We start from the raw sequence: 17,113 nt of genomic DNA on the forward strand, positions 1-17,113 counted from the left end.
GTCTTCTGAATTTTTAACAAAGAACCTGTACTTTATGTAATGAGGAAACATTTATATTAACATCGCTTTATTTTAAATAAAATATACATAACCTGTTATAAACATATTTCTATAAAAGTGTGATGTTGAAAAATAATAAAATGCATCAATCTGATTTCTCAGAAAATAAAAGTCTGAAGATTTTAACTTTCTCAAAAGGCAGAGTTGTTTCCCTGTACAAGCACTCACTCTGCTGGTAACAAAGAGAATGTACTTATATCCTGCCAGTTCTGAAGTAATTGCATTATTTGCTTCAAACACCAGAGGGCAGGGTTTTCACTAGGAAACAACTATCAGTTATCACTATGTTATATACCTTTTTTGGGTCTGTGGTTTCCGTTAATCTGTGATCAAAGGCCACTGTATTTATTATGTCTTTTTGGACTGTACTTCTATTTAGTAAATATGGATCAATTAAAATTACAGTTTGACTCAAGATAAAGCTGAAGATAAAGTTGGAAAAGTAGAGTAGGGTCACTTGGGGAATGCCTGTTAGGCTATTCTTGGGAGTCAGACTTGCTTTTGAGCTAATAGCTGATTTATCATATATAAAATTGGACTTCCCAACTTTGGGTGACTCAGACAATACAGAATTTGCCTACAATGCAGGAGACCCGGGTTCAATCCCTGGTTTGGGAAGATCTTCTGGAGAAGGGAATGGCAATCCACTCCAGTATTCTTGCCCGGAAAAATTCCATGGACAGAGGAACCTGGGGGACTACAGGCCATGGGATGACAAACAGTCAGACACGAATGAGCAACTAAGACACACACGTATGTAAAATGAACTTCTCTACACTTATCAATATGTAAGTCTCTGACCTGACACTATCTCATATTTGAATGACTAATTAAGACATTGAAAACTGAGGTCCATCACTACTGGTTCTAGTCTAATAAAAAATGCAAAGATAAATTTTAGGAAATTAGTTAAATGTCCTTAGAATTCCAGATCCTTAAAGGAACACTGAAATGCTTTTTTCTAACTCTAAAAGCTTCTAACACATGAGTCTTAGGAATTCTGGTGACAGTGGAAGTGAAGCTGAGAGGGAAAATATTCCAGGAAGAAAGAATAGCAAGAGCAAAGCCAAAAGTTCAGTTTGTTTAGAGAATGTCACAGTAATTTGGTAATGGCTAAGAGAGAGGGAGCACTGGAGAAAAAGCTGGAGATAAAGCTGGAAAAGTAGAGCAGGGTCACTTGGGGAAGGCTTGTTAGGCTATACTTGGGAGTCAGACTTGCTTTTGAAAGAACTGAGAAAGCCACTGAAGACTTTTAAACAAGAGAACTGTGACTAAGATCTGTTTTTTATAAAGGCTGTAACACACAGGATAAATCAGAGTAAGAGCCTGGGAGCAGGGGACTCCAAGGAGTCAAGTACCCCAGCCAAGACTTTAGATAAGGCAAAAACACCGTGGGTGCTAGGACAAAGTTTTCCAATAACACCTCAAAAGGCAAGAATGACTGGACTTAATGAAGGGCTCAATAGAGTAAAAAAGGGTTTCAGGCCTTGATAAGTAGGTGGATACTTATGTCTTAGACTAAAAGTTTTAACAATTCTAAGTGCCAGGTGCTTTCTGACTCCAGGTGGCAAAATCTACTAAATACCTGGAAATATAGGACTAGAATTCAGGGGCGAAGTGAGACATAAATAAGTAAAAGAAAAAACAATAAAATTAAGGTCTTTTTTGTATGACTTATTTTATCATCTACATTAGACTCACAACCTCATTAAAGTTAACTGGTTGATGTCAATGAGCAGCAATAGAAAGTTAACTCTGAAGTGAATACTCAGCAAAATTAACTTTCGAACTGAATGTCACCCATGTAAATTATGTAAGGGCACTGCACCATTACATATAACTTAGTTTAGATTATTAATTAATCATTATCCACTCAAAACACACACACACAATTTATTGGCAAGTATGTGATTTATGTTACATATATAGATAGGGATCTATTAAGATGCTTTAAATAAACTTACACATTTCATTTAAAGTGAAGTCAAAAATTTTATAAATTTATTTATAAGACAGAAAAATGAATTTAAAAATAACAAAGACCACTAATAACAATGATTATTAGTAACTATCATTAGTATCAAACTTATTTACAGAGTGCCTCAAACATATTTCATTTGATCTCTATGAGTTGTCCACGGGGTGGGCAGGAACTGGTAGTAACAACAGTACCAAGTATAGTACTCTTGATAACATATGTATCATTAATAGAATTTATTTTCTACTCTTCATACTCTTCTCCCACTTCTTCCAACCTTAGTTTGTAGGATAAACTAGAGGTCTTAGATGCTTTCATTTGGAAAATTGTATTTAAAACCCGAGTCCTCCTCACATAAACAAACTAGATTAGAATACTGATTACCAAATTTTCTGAAACTCTTTGAAACAGAAAATACAGACCAAAGAAATTTAATGTTCCACTATAAAACAAATCTAATATTGTCTAGATACATAAATTTGGGGGGTATGCCATAAATGCTTGCTAATTATTACACAGAGTTTAAGGAAAATTTCAACTCAATTATTAAGTCTTAACTATCCAAGCATGAATTTTTAATTCAGCCTTCATAAAGTGTTTCAAATGAAATTTCATCCCCAAAGGATTAATAGCCGTCAAAGTTGGATACATCTTATTTTTTGAATTTAATTTTTAAAAACACCTCTGCATTATCTACATACAGAGTTTAAAATATTCTTCTCCACTTATCTAAAGACGGAGCCAAGCTGTACTTTATAAAGATTGGGACCTCAACATATTATTTCAAAAATAAGCAGCCTCTTGCTTCTATTGTAGTATGTTTAACAGAGCTGGAATGGGTTGGGGAAAAAAGAAACAAGAATACTTACTTGAACCTGGCAGGTGAAAGAGGAGTAGGAGGAAACATTCCTGGTTCAAAAGAATCAAAGTAAGTCACTGTCCAAGAAAAGCTGCAGCAGGAGAATCCAGCAGTTAGGGATATTATAAGTAGACTCCAGAATCCTTAATGGGGAAAGAGGAGAAAACTTGAATTATTAACACCAAAGCAATTAAATTAACTCAGATCACGTTCAGAAGATCATACATATTTCTAAGCCTCTAAATTATACGTAATAAAAGAGATATGAGCCTTGGAGAAAATCTTTTGTGGAAGTGTAAAGTATTAAAGCACAACTAGAAGTCATATCAATGAATATTTTAATTCAATTATAATTTACCATGTGGAAAAGAATACAAATTCAACTTAAAAATAAAGCTTTTATCTTCAGTTTTATATAACTGAAAACTGTGGGGAAAATGTTAAAACACTTCACTGTTAAAATGTCCTAACATTTTTTATTTAACTCTGTGATCACAGCTTGCTACTTTTTATTACTTAGTACTAAGTGATCCTTGAGAAACCTATAGGCAGGTCAGGAAGCAACAGTTAGAACTGGACGTGGAGCAAGACTGGTTCCAAATAGGAAAATGAGTACATCAAGGCTGTATATTGTCACCCTGCTTAGTACATCATACGAAATGCTGGGCTGGAGGAAGCACAAGCTGGAATCAAGATTGCTGGGAGAAATATCAGTAACCTCAGATATGCAGATGACGCCACCCTTATGGCAGAAAGTGAAGAGGAACTAAAAGCCTCTTGATGAAAGTGAAAGAGAGCGCAAAAGTTGGTTTAAAGCTCAACATTCAGAAAACTAAGATCATGGCATCTGGTCCCATCACTTCATGGGAAATAGACGGGAAACAGTGGAAACAGTGGCTGACTTTATTTTGGGGGGCTTCAAAATCACTGCAGATGGTGATTGCAGCCATGAAATTAAAAGACGCTTACTCCTTGGAAGAAAAGTTATGACCAACATAGATAGCATATTAAAAAGCAGAGACATTACTTTGCCAACAAAGGTCCGTCTAGTCAAGGCTATGGTTTTCCAGTGGTCACATATGGAAGTGAGAGTTGGACTGTGAAGAAAGCTGAGCGCTGAAGAACTGATGCTTTTGAACTGTGGTATTGGAGAAGACTCTTGAGAGTCCCTTGGACTGCAAGGAGGTCCAAGCAGTCCATCCTAAAGGAGATCAGTCCTGGGTGTTCATTGGAAGGACTGAGTTTGAAGTTGAAACTCCAGTACTTTGGCTACTTCATGCGAAGAGTTGACTCACTGGAAAAGACCCTGATGCTGGTAAGGATTGGGGGCAGGAGAAGAAGGGGATGACAGAGGATAAGATGGCTGGATGGCATCACCGACTTGATGTACATGAGTTTGAGTGAACTCCAGGAGTTGGTGATGGACAGGGAGGCCTGGCATGCTGCGATTCATGGGGTTGCAGGGAGTCGGACACAACTGAGAGACTGAACTGAACCAATCCCTTTCTTTCCATACCATGAACTTTTGACATATGAATTAATTTTATTAGAGTGTCTACTCTTTATAATTTTCCTACAAACATTACAAACCTAATCTGATTACTTAACTTTGCTTGGTACATGAAGAAATGTTACTTTCCAATTTATAAATGGGCTGGGATCCTAGATTTTCATTCACACTGTAACTGCAATTTATGAGAGATATCAAGTCAAAAGAACAGTACTACAACGAGCTGCAAGAGGAAAGAGTTAAGATATGGAACAATGTGGGAAATAAACAGAGTGACTGAGAGAGAGAAGAAATTAATTTGAAGGATTGAACATACACATTCAAATTACCTCCTTCATAGTTTACCAAGCCACCACTACCGATGAGTGTATCCCAGGCCTCAGGAGTACACAGAAGAAAGGCTGAGAAGACTACAACAGATGCTGACTTATGAATTACCAAATTCCCTGGCTGCACAAAATGCACAACCAAATATAGCTTTATTTTAGCAAGTAGAAAATAAGTATGTGGACTGGACTGTCTGTAAACTAATTAAAACTCAGTACCAGACTGAGTTACTGAAAGAGAAACTCAGAGCAATGAAGTAATAAACAAATCTGTGACAAAGTATTTTTGAAAGATGAACCTAATTTTTTTCTCCTGATAGTTCCCCTTCCCTTACCCCGTTTTCAAAAGATAACGAACTTTGTGTTAACTGCCCCAGAAGGATGTGGCAAAGAAAGGAGAAACAGCCCTACGTCTCTTTGGTTTTTATGCTGCAAAATTAAGGGAACTAGTAGGACAGATATAAGAAGGAGGAGGGTAAAGACAAAATATTTTGGATAGCAAGGATACAGAAAAAAATGTGTAGAACAGGGAGACAGTGAGGGCTTTATCTATAGATGAGAAACAGTCCTGGTTTTGAAAGTGGTGTATGTGTGGCTACATTTGTATGTGTATATGGAGAGGTGGTAGTGTTGCTGAGGCTTCCTGGTGGAGCCATCAAGAAGCCACACACACTAAAGAGGAAATGGAGCTGTATACAGAATCTTGGCAGACAGGTCCTGAGCCAAGTTTGCAGATGCCTCTGCCTTAAGTGGGGCATAGAAATAGCACATGGTCATGTGGCTTGGAAGCTGCTGTATCTGAAAGGCCATCCTGAACAGAATGCAAAATGTTTCAGCAGTAAGTCATTTGAGCAAATGTCTTGAGGACTAGATCATATTCCCATCCCAATGTCCTGGCACAGTCAAACCCTAAAACTGTACCCAATGTGGGACTGAGCAGAGAGAACCTGAGTAAAGACTGAGGGCAACCTTCCTGCCAACTCAGAGACTGTATGGGGACTATGGTGGAATGATGGAAAATTCTAAATATCTAAAAAAGTGAGAAAGACACAAAATAACCAACAAGAAATGTGAGGCTCCTTAAGGCCCATCAGGCTTTTTTACTCAGGTGCTTTAATAGAACACTTATCGGATTTAATACAAAAATATTCTTGAGTCTTCAGAAATAACTACTATTCTATGATCTAAGTGCCTGCTTCATTTTAGGCATTTTAGTTATTTTACATTCACTTCGAACTGATCAACAGTTACATACCTGATAAAAGTCACATCACAACGATAAGGCTAAAAGAGTACCTCGCAATACTGTAGTACATTGCAACACTGTGGTCTAGAAGTGTGTGTATGCTTCTGAAATTACTCAATTCATGTATGAACAAGCAGAAAAGCCACAAAAGTTGGCAGTTCACAAATGCATTTTTTAACAAAAATCTTTAAGTTTAAAATTTGATAACTTATGTTTTATAAACCCATTTTACCAAGTTAACATAATTTTTTAAAGGTACATAAAAATTAAGTTAGTCTTCCTTCTCCAATTTACCAACTCTGTTTCTAAAAGCAACCAGTTTATTGTTCATCTTTTGTAAAAATTACAGGTAATGTAGATAGCTATGTACAAGAATGAGCCAGTTACATACAAATGTATGCCATGTATTTATTTTCTCAGTTTATTTTCCACAAATGGGATTCTCACTAGAAAAACTGTTCTGAACTTTTTCACACAACATTTTTGGAGACCTTCCATATCCAGTACACATAGCCGCAATTCCATTGCGTATTTTTATTATTGCACTTTTCACTATTAAAAACAAAGCTGCAAGTAACATTCTTATACAGCTATACAAAGACATCTGTAACAAATTTCTGAACAACTGCTGTGTCAAAGGATACAGGTCTTTAAATACACACATCCTTGTTTCTTTTCTATAGTTAATTTTCATCAGTTGATATGATGGAAAATCTCTTTCATCCACTGTAACCCCGTGGACTCAATGGTTTCACCTAAAGCAAATACGAGAGCAGGTGGGAAATTCCTATTCTAATCCCTTTACTGGAGTTTTATATTCACTTATCTAATTGAGGAGATCGGTTTTCAAAATATATGATTTTTATTTCAAAGTATAGTTATTTTCCTAGAAATATGATGGCAGCTCTGTTTTCTAAAAAAGCTTCCAGCAAAGAAAGATTATGATATGTTGTAAACATTTCAATTTTATTTAGCAATTTCAGGCTTATAGAGATGAGATGACTTTCAGAAGTTTTATGAAGTCAGAGATGTAAGCAGAAACAAACAGAAAAACAAAACAAAAATCTCCCATGTTCCCATACTGGGAAAGGTGTCTTATTAAAAAATGTTAAGCTATCAGTTACATTCTTCTAAGATGTATTCCTGTCATAAGTAAACAAGAGGACAAGATGTGACCACATATTGATAAATTCCAAGTTCTGTTTTAGAGCTTCTGACGTTTGAAATGTTTAAGTAAACTGAAATAGTATGAAATATAATGCAGTAATAAAAAAGAATGAGGTAGAACTATGTTTACTGATACAGAATGAATTCCAAGATATTTTAATGAAGCTGCAGCATATGCATGGTAACAATTATTTTTTCTACAGCTGTGATAAAACTGCATATCTTAAGTTATTACACTTATTATATACATATAAACAAATAGAAAAAAACCTGAAAATACACAAGTAGGTTAATGGTCACCTTTGTTTTAATGAAATTTTTTTCATGAGACTATAACTCATATAACTAAGTTATGAAATTAAAAATAAAAATTAACGGTAGTTTTATAAGCTGTAAAAACTATACCCACCTGGCTACTAATAAAAGCTTTGATGGACTTATGCATAGAACTAATCAACAATTTTAATGGTAAGCAAATGTGTGCAACTTTATCAAAAAGCTCAACAGCCATGGGTCTTCAAACTTATTTCCAAGTATAGGAGCAGAGGAAAGGGGTCTTTCCTCCCCTACCAGTGCCATCTGACCTGAACACACAGTTGGAGTAGAGCAGCTGCACTGATAAAGGTCTCCACTCAACTATTCTGTCAATCTGCCACTCAGCTTGTAGGAATTTCACTCTCTTTCCTATTAAAAGGTTAAGGAGTGAAAGGGAATATTCTGACTGAAACTGATGAAACTTGAGTTAAGTATCATTTGTAGTTTTCCAATCCTGTTAAAACATCATATTCACAAGGGAAACTTTAAAAAAAAACTTTTTTTTATTATGAACAATACACAAAAGTAAAAGAAAGAATATAGTGAGTGCTCACTTTGGCAGCACATAAGGCGATGGCACCCCACTCCAGTCCTCTTGCCTGGCAAATCCCATGGGCAGGGGAGCCTGGTAGGCCACAGTCCATGGGGTCACTAAGAGTCGGACACGACTGAGCGACTTGATTTTCACTTTTCACTTTCATGCATTGGAGAAGGAAATGGCAACCCACTCCAGTGTTCTTGCCTGGAGAATCCCAGGGACGGGGGAGCCTGGAGGCCTGCCGTCTACGGGGTCACACAGAGTCGGACACAACTGAAGTGACTTAGCAGTAGCAGCATACTAAAACTGCAACAATCCAGAGATTAGCATGGCCCCTGTGCAAGGATGACATGCAAATTTATTAAGTGTTCCACATTTTTGGAAGCAACCTAGATGACCACTGACAGATGAATGCATAGAGAAGCTATGGTATATGTATACAATGGAATATTACTTAGCCAACTTAGCTCCATAATCTGTAAAACATCTTCATTTTTAGATTTTTAAACAATCTGAATGCTCAATCCAATGATTTTTCCCCCTATTCCTTTCCAATCACCTGACATTAGCATTTGTCCATTTACAAACAGTATCAAATAAACTAGTAGGCACAGACTCATAAAAGATGAAAAGAATATTATACATATTTTAGCAAAAGGGGATGGTTTCTGTTTTTCCTTCGTCCTCTCTGTTAAATGACACCTGGTTGAGAATACAATAGTTTTCCCGAAAACAACCAGATGGTAAATATCCTCAGCTCCGCTTACCATCAGGTCTCTTTCCCAACTACTCAACTCTGACGTTTTAGCATGAAAGCAGCCATAATCAATATATAAAACAATGGGGCACAGGTATGCTACAACGAAATTCAATTTGCAAAAACAGGCAGCAGATCAGGATTCGCTGACCTCTGCTCTGGAATATTTTATCAAAATTATTTTATTCTTTTTAGCACAGTTGAGAATAACTGATGAGTAATATTAAATGATTCCTAATATAATACAATAACAAAGTGTTTCCAGATACAGGAAAATAAATCATTAAAATCTTATAATGTATCTTTGATATATAAAAGAGGCCAATGCACCAGTAAGGTAATTTCAAGATTAAATAAGCTTTATTCTATCAAAAAATATATATCTCAATTTTCTCTTTATTCCGTGGAAGGTCCCATAAGTAAGAATAAGCGACATGAAATAATTCTTACAAAAAGAACTGCTCAAGAAAATTTAAAAATGAAGACTGGGTCTAACAGACCCTGAGAGGATACTGAGAGTGCAGCCTATTAGGTGACTTTAACTTCGATCCAGGAGACTAAGGATAGGGTCTGAAATTTCATAAATTTAGAGTAAGAAAATCTTCAGGGTTTTTTTTTGTTTGCTGTTGCTATAACTGAGGAATAAAAACCACTAGACTAGTGGTTCTTATAAACTAGCAGCATGAGCATCACCTAGAAATCTATGATGAATGAAAATTTCTGGGCTCTACCTTATACTTACTGAACAGAAACTCTAGGTGCTGCTGCTGCTGCTAAGTTGCTTCAGTCATATCTGACTCTGTGCAATCCCATAGACAGCAGCCCACCAGGCTCCCCCATTCCTGGGATTCTCCAGGCAAGAACACTGGACTGGGCTGCCATTTCCTTCTCCAATGCATGAAAGTGAAAAGTGAAAGGGAAGTTGCTCACTTGTGTCTGACTCTTCGCAACCCCTTGGACTGCAGCCTACCACGCTCCTCCATCCATGGGATTTTCCAGCCAACTGGGTGAAGCCCAGCAAAACGCTTTATAGCAGTTTTCCAGGTGATTCTGATGCTAACTTGTCTGACTTCATTAGCCTAAGAAACATCCTTTCCATCAGCTGGGCCAGGTAGCACCACACTAACAATAATAAACCAATTTCTTGAGAAATAGAGCTCCTAATGTCTGCTTCTCATTAATACTTTTACGTGTTAGGAGGAGACTTGTAATGATTTAATGACTAATAATTCACCTGCACACTGTAATTCCGGATAATGATCTGTATCGTTTTTGCCTTGCTACCACACCTAAGCTATCTGATGGCATAAAAATTCTAATATACACTGTCTTGAGTTTTGATTTAGAACGAGTATTTTATATTTATGGATGCAGGATAGTTGGGAATACCAGGTGAGATAACACATTTTTGGCATACTGTAATAGTTCAGTACTATTGTTAATTGTTGAACATGGTTTTCACACTTTCTTAAACTTACACTTGTGCTTTTTTTAAACAAAGTTTTTCTCATTAGGCGTTAGAGTCATTCATTACAAACTACAGAGATTAAAAAAAGCTATAATTTCAAAATTCAGATAAACTAACAGTTTGGTTGTATCCTGCCAGTGTTTTAGGGCTTTTTGCTTTTCTCTTCTTTTTTTGCCTTGGTTCTTTTACTGTTATCAGCAATATACAAAATTTTACAAAGACTCTGCTGCAGAATAGGATAACATATTTGTGAATTTTTAGATGAAATATTAGAGTTACCCTACCCAGCTACAGAGTACTATATTATTTCCTTAGTAGACTGCGGGCTCAAATTATAAGGTTCATATTATACACCCACTAAAAAGATCAAGTTTATGGTTTCAATCAGCTTTCACTGTGAGGAAGAAACTGAGTCCGTTGCTACCAACTTGCACCTTTCTAAGAGAATGGGTCATTTCCCAACACATCCTTTCCCTTGGAAATTTTTACCATATTTCTAATGTTCTGTATCATTCAGTTATGATGATACAAAGTCTCATTTATCACTCTGCAGAAGAAAAGAAATCAATCATCATCTCTTTAAATGAGCAGGCTTCATCTTTGTCAGTCATCTCTCCTCTGGAAAATGTGTAGAAGCCTGGAAACATCTCAAGCATAAAACGAGCAGTAAATGGGCAGCTAAAAAATAAACAGCCCTTGACACTGCTAGGAATCTGCTCCTAGCCACAAAAGAGACTTAAAGGTAACTACTAACTAATAGATGTCATAGGAACCAAAGATTAAATTTAAAACCTTTTTTAGACACTGAAGGAACTCCACAAAATCTGATTACAATTTCCGTATAGTACTATTTACAGTGTTTGTAAAAGTACTAGCACTACATTTGATAACAACAGTCTCAGATTAAGGAGTATCTGCTAAGGGCAATTCCTTCTATTATTTTATGCACTTATTTCAGATTTGCCTCAAATAAAAAATCATTTATCATTCTTTCTTATACTTTCCTAGTTATAAAACTAAGGAAAAAATGCAAAAATTGGAAATAGGACTAACTGTGAAACGTGATAAAATTTGGGAAAATGCTGAAAGAAAAGCAAATGTGGAAAATGAAACAGTTCAATGTTATATATGATTAGTGCAATCAATTTGGCCAGAAAATAACTTCAAGGAGGAATGGCTGGAATGTGATTTTCAACTAAATGACCTTAAGTTTTATTTTATTAATTTATCTGAAAAATAGGCTTACAGGACAATTATAAAAGGAAAGCCCTACGAACTCTGCAGTGTGATTCCAATGCCACCCAGGGAAGATTTGGGGAGATGAGTTCCAAAGCCAACCGCAAGTATTAATCACATCTCCTTGGTGGGACTACCTCACTAGTTAAGATGAACACTAATAGCCTAATCCTGTTAGCCATTAGGATCAATTAACTCCCAAAGGCACTGATAACAATGCTCATCAGGAACTCTAGGGGGGTTCATGTTTGGGAACGCATGTAAAAATTAAAGATTTTAAAATTAAAAATAAAATAAAATAAAACAACTATAAATGGGGCTCCCCATGAACATTTCTTTCACAGAAATAAGCATGAGCATAGCAGTGTCTCAGCTCCTTTAGAAACTAAGTTTCTTAACAGGCATTTAGGCTTATATACTGTTCCTTTCAGTCAAGAGTTGACAGATCAATAAATGCTATGAAAAGCCTTATGATCACTGTTGATTTTAGAGATGCAACAGTTTAACAACACAGAGGCACACTAACAAAATGAGCAACTGAAAAGGACGTGTTTTCTCATGCCAGAAGTTAAGCACAGACAAGTTTTCATGGGACATCCAGCAAACTAATCTGTTCATAATTTGAAGATGTAAAGCTTCCCTTTCGGCAAAATCAGGTGGACTCTGTTGTCCTAATCATGAGGACATTAGGCTTGAAGAGCTAATTTAAATAGTTAGCTAAGATTGGGAGAGGGAATAACAAGTGGGATAGGCTCTCAATCATTTCCCATACCCTCATCCCCAATTCAAAGTGATCAGCCAAATAAATTATAGCAAATAGGAGAAAAATATGCCAGACAGGTAAAATTCTGAACTCTTCACAATTATTTTGGCAGAGAAAAATAAAGATTAAATAACAACTGAATTTTTTACTACAAATCTGTAAACTAGCATTCTACTGACATTCTATAGAAACTCAGGTCTTTTCCCTGGTCATAACTAGCTTGTGTTAAGTATACCCAATACTTTTCATATTTTTTAAAAAACCAAGTTGCTTATAAGGAGATTTGAACTTAAACTTCTGAGGCCTGCTTAAGATGTTATCTTTGTTAAGTCTGTGGGGAAATGTTTGTTTACCTCCTCAAAAGAAGTGTAGAGAAGCTTTTGCAAAAGGTAACTAAAAAATGTTAAGTATTCTCTGGGTCTGTTACATACAGTTGTGTTCAAAATATATTCCTAGTGTGTCTGGCATACACACAAACATATACATAAAAAGAAAGTCTAACGAAATATACCACATACATATACAAGTGAAGAAAAGTGAACCACCACCACACAGGGAATATATTAAGTATTTTATCCAAACCTGTATATCATTAAAACATAAAAAACAACAGTGAGCTCAAAAATCAAGTGACAGTAAGGTCCATACCTAACAGTCCAGTGTTTACATCATCTTCATTCTTCAAATTTTCAGCATGTAACTCTGTAAATACAAAAAAGAGATGATTTTATAACTTGAACAGAAACGCAAAGGCTAGAAAGACGCAGAGTTCTGGAAACTGCTCTGGAGCTGGGAACAACTAGGTTCAAACCTGGATTCCATTTACTAGCTATGTGACTTTCAGGAAGCAAATAAGATGTCTTTATGATCAACTGCTATGTATTTAAAATGGGAATTTCTATTCCCAAGACATTTTATACAAGGCAAATTACTAGTTTTTGAGTTCAGCTCTTTATTCTCCAAAATAAACACAGTTTAAGGTCTCCTGCAATGCACTTCCACTTACCAAGTTTTATGACTTTATGAACAAAGGCAATCTCTCTGAGTAAAACAGAAATAACTACCTACAAGACAAAACTGAGCTGCTTTGAAAAAATGGAGGAAGGGAGTGGTTGAGGAATGAAACACTGGTACCCAAATATTTAACACTGACAGTTTACACCCTGTACCATTGTATGAAGAGGTCAAACTCTCACATTAACATGCCAATCTGTCTTCTGTATGAAAATCAAGCATGGAGAGGTGTTGCTACTGCTAAGTCACTTCAGTCGTGTCCGACTCTGTGCAACCCCATAGATGGCAGCCCACCAGGCTCCCTCCTCCCTGGGATTCTCCAGGCAGGAACACTGGAGTGGGGTGCCATTTCCTTCTCCAATGCATGAAAGTGAAAAGTGAAAGTGAAGTCGCTCAGTCATGTGCGACCCTCAGCGACCCCATGGACTGCAGCCCACCAGGCTCTTTCATCCATGGGATTTTCCAGGCAAGAGTACTGGAGTGAGGTGCCATTGCCTTCTCCAGGAGAGGTGTTAGATGCCATGAACAGCTCATGAGGGGCCTGAAGCAAAGAGGGAAATAAAAACTATAATTAAATAGATTTAATTCTACTTAGTGAAGTAAAACTAATACTCGAGTGATGTGTTGGGTGCTTTTCATACAACTAAGGTAGTTTTTTTCCCCAATAACTTAGCCAAAATCACAGAACTGAGGTTTCAACTCAGGTCTGATTCTTCCTATGGTAAAATATCCAAACACATAATACATTTGTACGAGTTCTGGAAAACCTATCAAGGCATATTTCTATTTCAACCTGGCCAGTATTTCAACTTCAGACACGGAAATGTAAAACCATTAATCAGAGAAAGAACAGACTTGGTTTGCAACAGAATTTCACCAATACACTGGGTTGCAAACCTAGTACAAAATCCAAGAGGGACTATTTTACCTAAGTAGCGTTCTTGCCTGGAGAATGCCAGGGACGGGGGAGCCTGGTGGGCTGCCATCTATGGGGTCGCACAGAGTCGGACACGACTGAAGCGACTTAGCAGCAGCAGACATTTTGGGCTGTGCAATGGAAATCCTTGTTCTTTAGGAACTCAATGTGTACAGAACAGGTGGACTGTACACCTCTAGCCATTTGTGGAACTCGTATAGCTTTTTTAGATTACCCTTTTCACCGCCTTCCTCTAAGGATAGTTGTTTTGCATTTTGCTTGATTTTACCAACATTTTATCCCCAAGTGTTCACTGATTTCATTATTTCTTCAAGACTACCAACCTATCAAGACTCTTTCTTAAAATGGGCCTCTTGATCACCGACCAAAGTCTTCTACTTTTAAGAAAAGAGAAGACAAAGGGGAAGACCAAAGAAAAGTGCGGGTAAGGCGTACGGATGAAACCAGCTACCAAGCTTGCAGCTTCGATAGGGGAGAGGGCGATGAAGGCAAAGGCCACGTCCAGGCTCAACCGAAGTTAACTCTGGATAGACTTTCAAGGCCCGGGCTTCCTTCTGTACCTTTTACGATCAGGTAGGTGATGGCGAGCACGCAGGCAAGGAGGATGGCGAACAGCAGCGAACAGAGAATTGAGAGGACCTGGACCGGCCAACGCCGAGCCAGGGCTTTACCACCCGCATCCGCCGAGAAAATTCCATTGCGTTTATCGGGCAGAATCGGAGATCCGTCCCCATCTGTCCGGAGTACCGGGTCCTTTCTGAGTTTCGATGACGCCCCGGCCGAGAACTCCGCCCGCAAATCACGGGCCACTTGGTCGCATCCCTCCTCCTCTTCGACTTCGCCCTCACCCCAGCTATCTCCCTGACTGAAAACTGAATACGGAGGTCGAGCGAACGGGACAGGGGTGCCGGGCCGGCGGCGCAGAAGGGCCGAACGCCTCCCGCTCTCCACAAACGACATGGCGGGAAAGACACTCAGGCCCTCGGAGGTCCAACGTCGCCCACCTACCCCGCCCCGCGGTCGCAGTAGCCAATGAGCAGCCTGGCCCCCCCGCGGCCTCCACCACTAGGCCCAGGCGCGCAGGGGTGCGTGCTGGGGCAAGGAAGGTGCCGTGGGGCCGACGAGAGGCTGAGCGCCCCTGGACCAGAGCACTACCCGCAAGCAGTACGAGGGAAGGCGAGCCGAGGCCCAAGGCAGCCGAGTTTCCTCTCCGTGCAGCGTTTAGTCTCTCCGCCAAAAACCTCCGCCACCTTCGCGTCACCTCTAAACTAGCGCGTGCCTTCGCAGTCCCAAAGCCGCACCTCCTCTACGCCCGGTCCTAGCGCCCGCCAACACACATTCCCGAACCTGTTTGCTTTCTCCCATCTTCTCTGCACCTGCACTCTCCCTCGGCTTCCCTCAGTAATGGAAGCTCAGCGCCTAGCGCCCTCATCTCCCTTAACTGCCCAATACAGGTTTCCCTTTCACATTGTTCTCCCCGCCCCTACCACAACTTTCCTCCACGCCGCTGGGCAGGCCTCCACCCCTGCCCCACCCTGGCGCGCGCCGCCCAGCTGGTGCGTAAGGAGCTCGAACCCGCTCCTAACGACCCCTCCTCTAGCTTGCCCCGCCCCCTTCCTCCGCCTGTAGTTCCGCGCGCAAGCTCCTGCCCTGGTCAAGGCTAACGCTAGAGGCTGCTTACCCCACCCCCATCCCATCCCACCTCTGGCGGCCTCAGAGTTGTGGGGCATAGGTAATTCGGACGGGGGAGTGTTGAAGGTGGCAGGCCTCCACTGGTCCACCCCCTACGGGGTGTGGCAGTCTAAGTTCGGGAAGCTGGGACACCGTTGTCTTCCCTTCCCCGGGGAAAGTTGGTGGTTTTCCCTGCAGGGGAATCGGCGCAGAAACTTCTTCCGTCCCCCTCCCCCAACTCCATGCAGTCGACGCTGAGTTAGGGTGAGGCTGGGGGCGAATCGCCAAAGAGCTGCGAGTCAGCAACGCAGTCTGATTGGACAGCAGGGAAGCCTGTCAGCCTACTGGCCCCGCTGATCCCGCCCCATAGCGCAGGGCAGCCTTTAACCTTTGGCCCCACTGGGCGCCAGCCACTCAGATCGCTTCTTGTTGGTATGTGTAGCGGCAGTGGCCGCCGGCGGAGCAGTCTGAGCCCAACGATGAGGCCGGGGACGGGAGCCGAGCGTGGAGGCCTCATGGTGAGTGAAATGGAGAACCATCCTCCCTCGCGGGGTCTCGGGGACGGGGAGCGGAGATTGTCCGGCTCAAGCCTCTGCTCCAGCTCTTGGGTCTCTGCTGACGGCTTCCTGAGGAGACGGCCCTCGGTAAGGGAGCGGTGGGGCAGGGGGAAAGCGGCACAATGAAAAGCGGAGTCAGAGAGACAGGAAGCATTCTCCAAAAGGAGAAGAAGATGAGAGTGGACGAAGGAAGAGCTCGAGATGGTGGGATTTGTTCCGAGGGAGAGAAATGGAGAGCGGGGATGCACAAAGGAAAGGAAGTGGGACCCTGGAAGTTCTCAGTAGGTTCGGCCTAGGCAGATGCGCGGTGGAGGTGCTGGGCCCAGGGCGGGGTGAGCGTTTTGGAGAGGTAGGCCGGGTTAAGCAGGGAGGGGGAGGCGGAGACGGAGACTTTTTCCGTAGACTTTTAACAGAGTCTGCCAGAATCTTAACTAATAGTAGTGGTGTTCGCCGCAGGGGGATAGGTGGGAGAATTGGCAGGAGATAACTACCTGGTTTTACGACCTGGAACAATGGACACAAGTAAAAAAAGGAGTTGTCTTATAAAAAGCGCATTAAGGTGCCTAAATTAGTTGTTTACGTTTAGTGTTCGTAAATAACAGAGCTTAGTCTTTGGGGGGAAAATTTTTTTTTGCATAAGTAATTTTAGCTGTGTTAGAGATTCCATTAGGAAATAATATGTTTGTTTGTTAGGAGTAAAGTGTCCCCGGG

General features: G+C 40.0%; 2 protein-coding genes and 1 non-coding gene across 15 annotated transcripts in view; 2 read left to right on the plus strand and 1 right to left on the minus strand.

Moving 5' to 3' along the window:
- The window catches only part of ARL6IP6 (ADP ribosylation factor like GTPase 6 interacting protein 6), a 67,076-nt gene extending 51,933 nt beyond the window's left edge, over positions 1-15,143 (minus strand). For both annotated transcript variants that reach the window (XM_060409926.1, XM_004004691.6), the window contains exons 1-3: positions 14,735-15,143; positions 12,872-12,925; positions 2,908-3,040 (exon numbers count right to left, since the gene is read on the minus strand). In XM_060409926.1, the coding sequence (XP_060265909.1) occupies positions 2,908-3,040; positions 12,872-12,925; positions 14,735-15,134 (587 nt within the window). In that variant the 5' untranslated portion in view covers positions 15,135-15,143. The remainder of the gene's footprint in view (positions 1-2,907; positions 3,041-12,871; positions 12,926-14,734) is intronic.
- LOC114113342 (U6 spliceosomal RNA) lies at positions 8,277-8,379 on the plus strand. Its single transcript, XR_003588395.1, has one exon. It is a non-coding gene; the product is annotated as a U6 spliceosomal RNA (small nuclear RNA).
- A 1,114-nt stretch (positions 15,144-16,257) lies between the features above and the next one.
- PRPF40A (pre-mRNA processing factor 40 homolog A) overlaps positions 16,258-17,113 on the plus strand; it is a 63,394-nt gene continuing 62,538 nt past the window's right edge. For 4 of the 12 annotated variants that reach the window (XM_012137139.5, XM_027964945.3, XM_027964946.3 and 1 more), the window contains exon 1: positions 16,258-16,489. In XM_012137139.5, coding sequence (XP_011992529.1) covers positions 16,280-16,489 — 210 coding nt within the window. In that variant the 5' untranslated portion in view covers positions 16,258-16,279. The remainder of the gene's footprint in view (positions 16,490-17,113) is intronic. The other 8 variants (XM_060409920.1, XM_060409921.1, XM_060409922.1 and 5 more) reach the window with 3 other exon arrangements.

The sequence above is a fragment of the Ovis aries genome, chromosome 2 (assembly GCF_016772045.2).
Source record: "Ovis aries strain OAR_USU_Benz2616 breed Rambouillet chromosome 2, ARS-UI_Ramb_v3.0, whole genome shotgun sequence".
Taxonomy (NCBI): domain Eukaryota; kingdom Metazoa; phylum Chordata; class Mammalia; order Artiodactyla; family Bovidae; genus Ovis; species Ovis aries.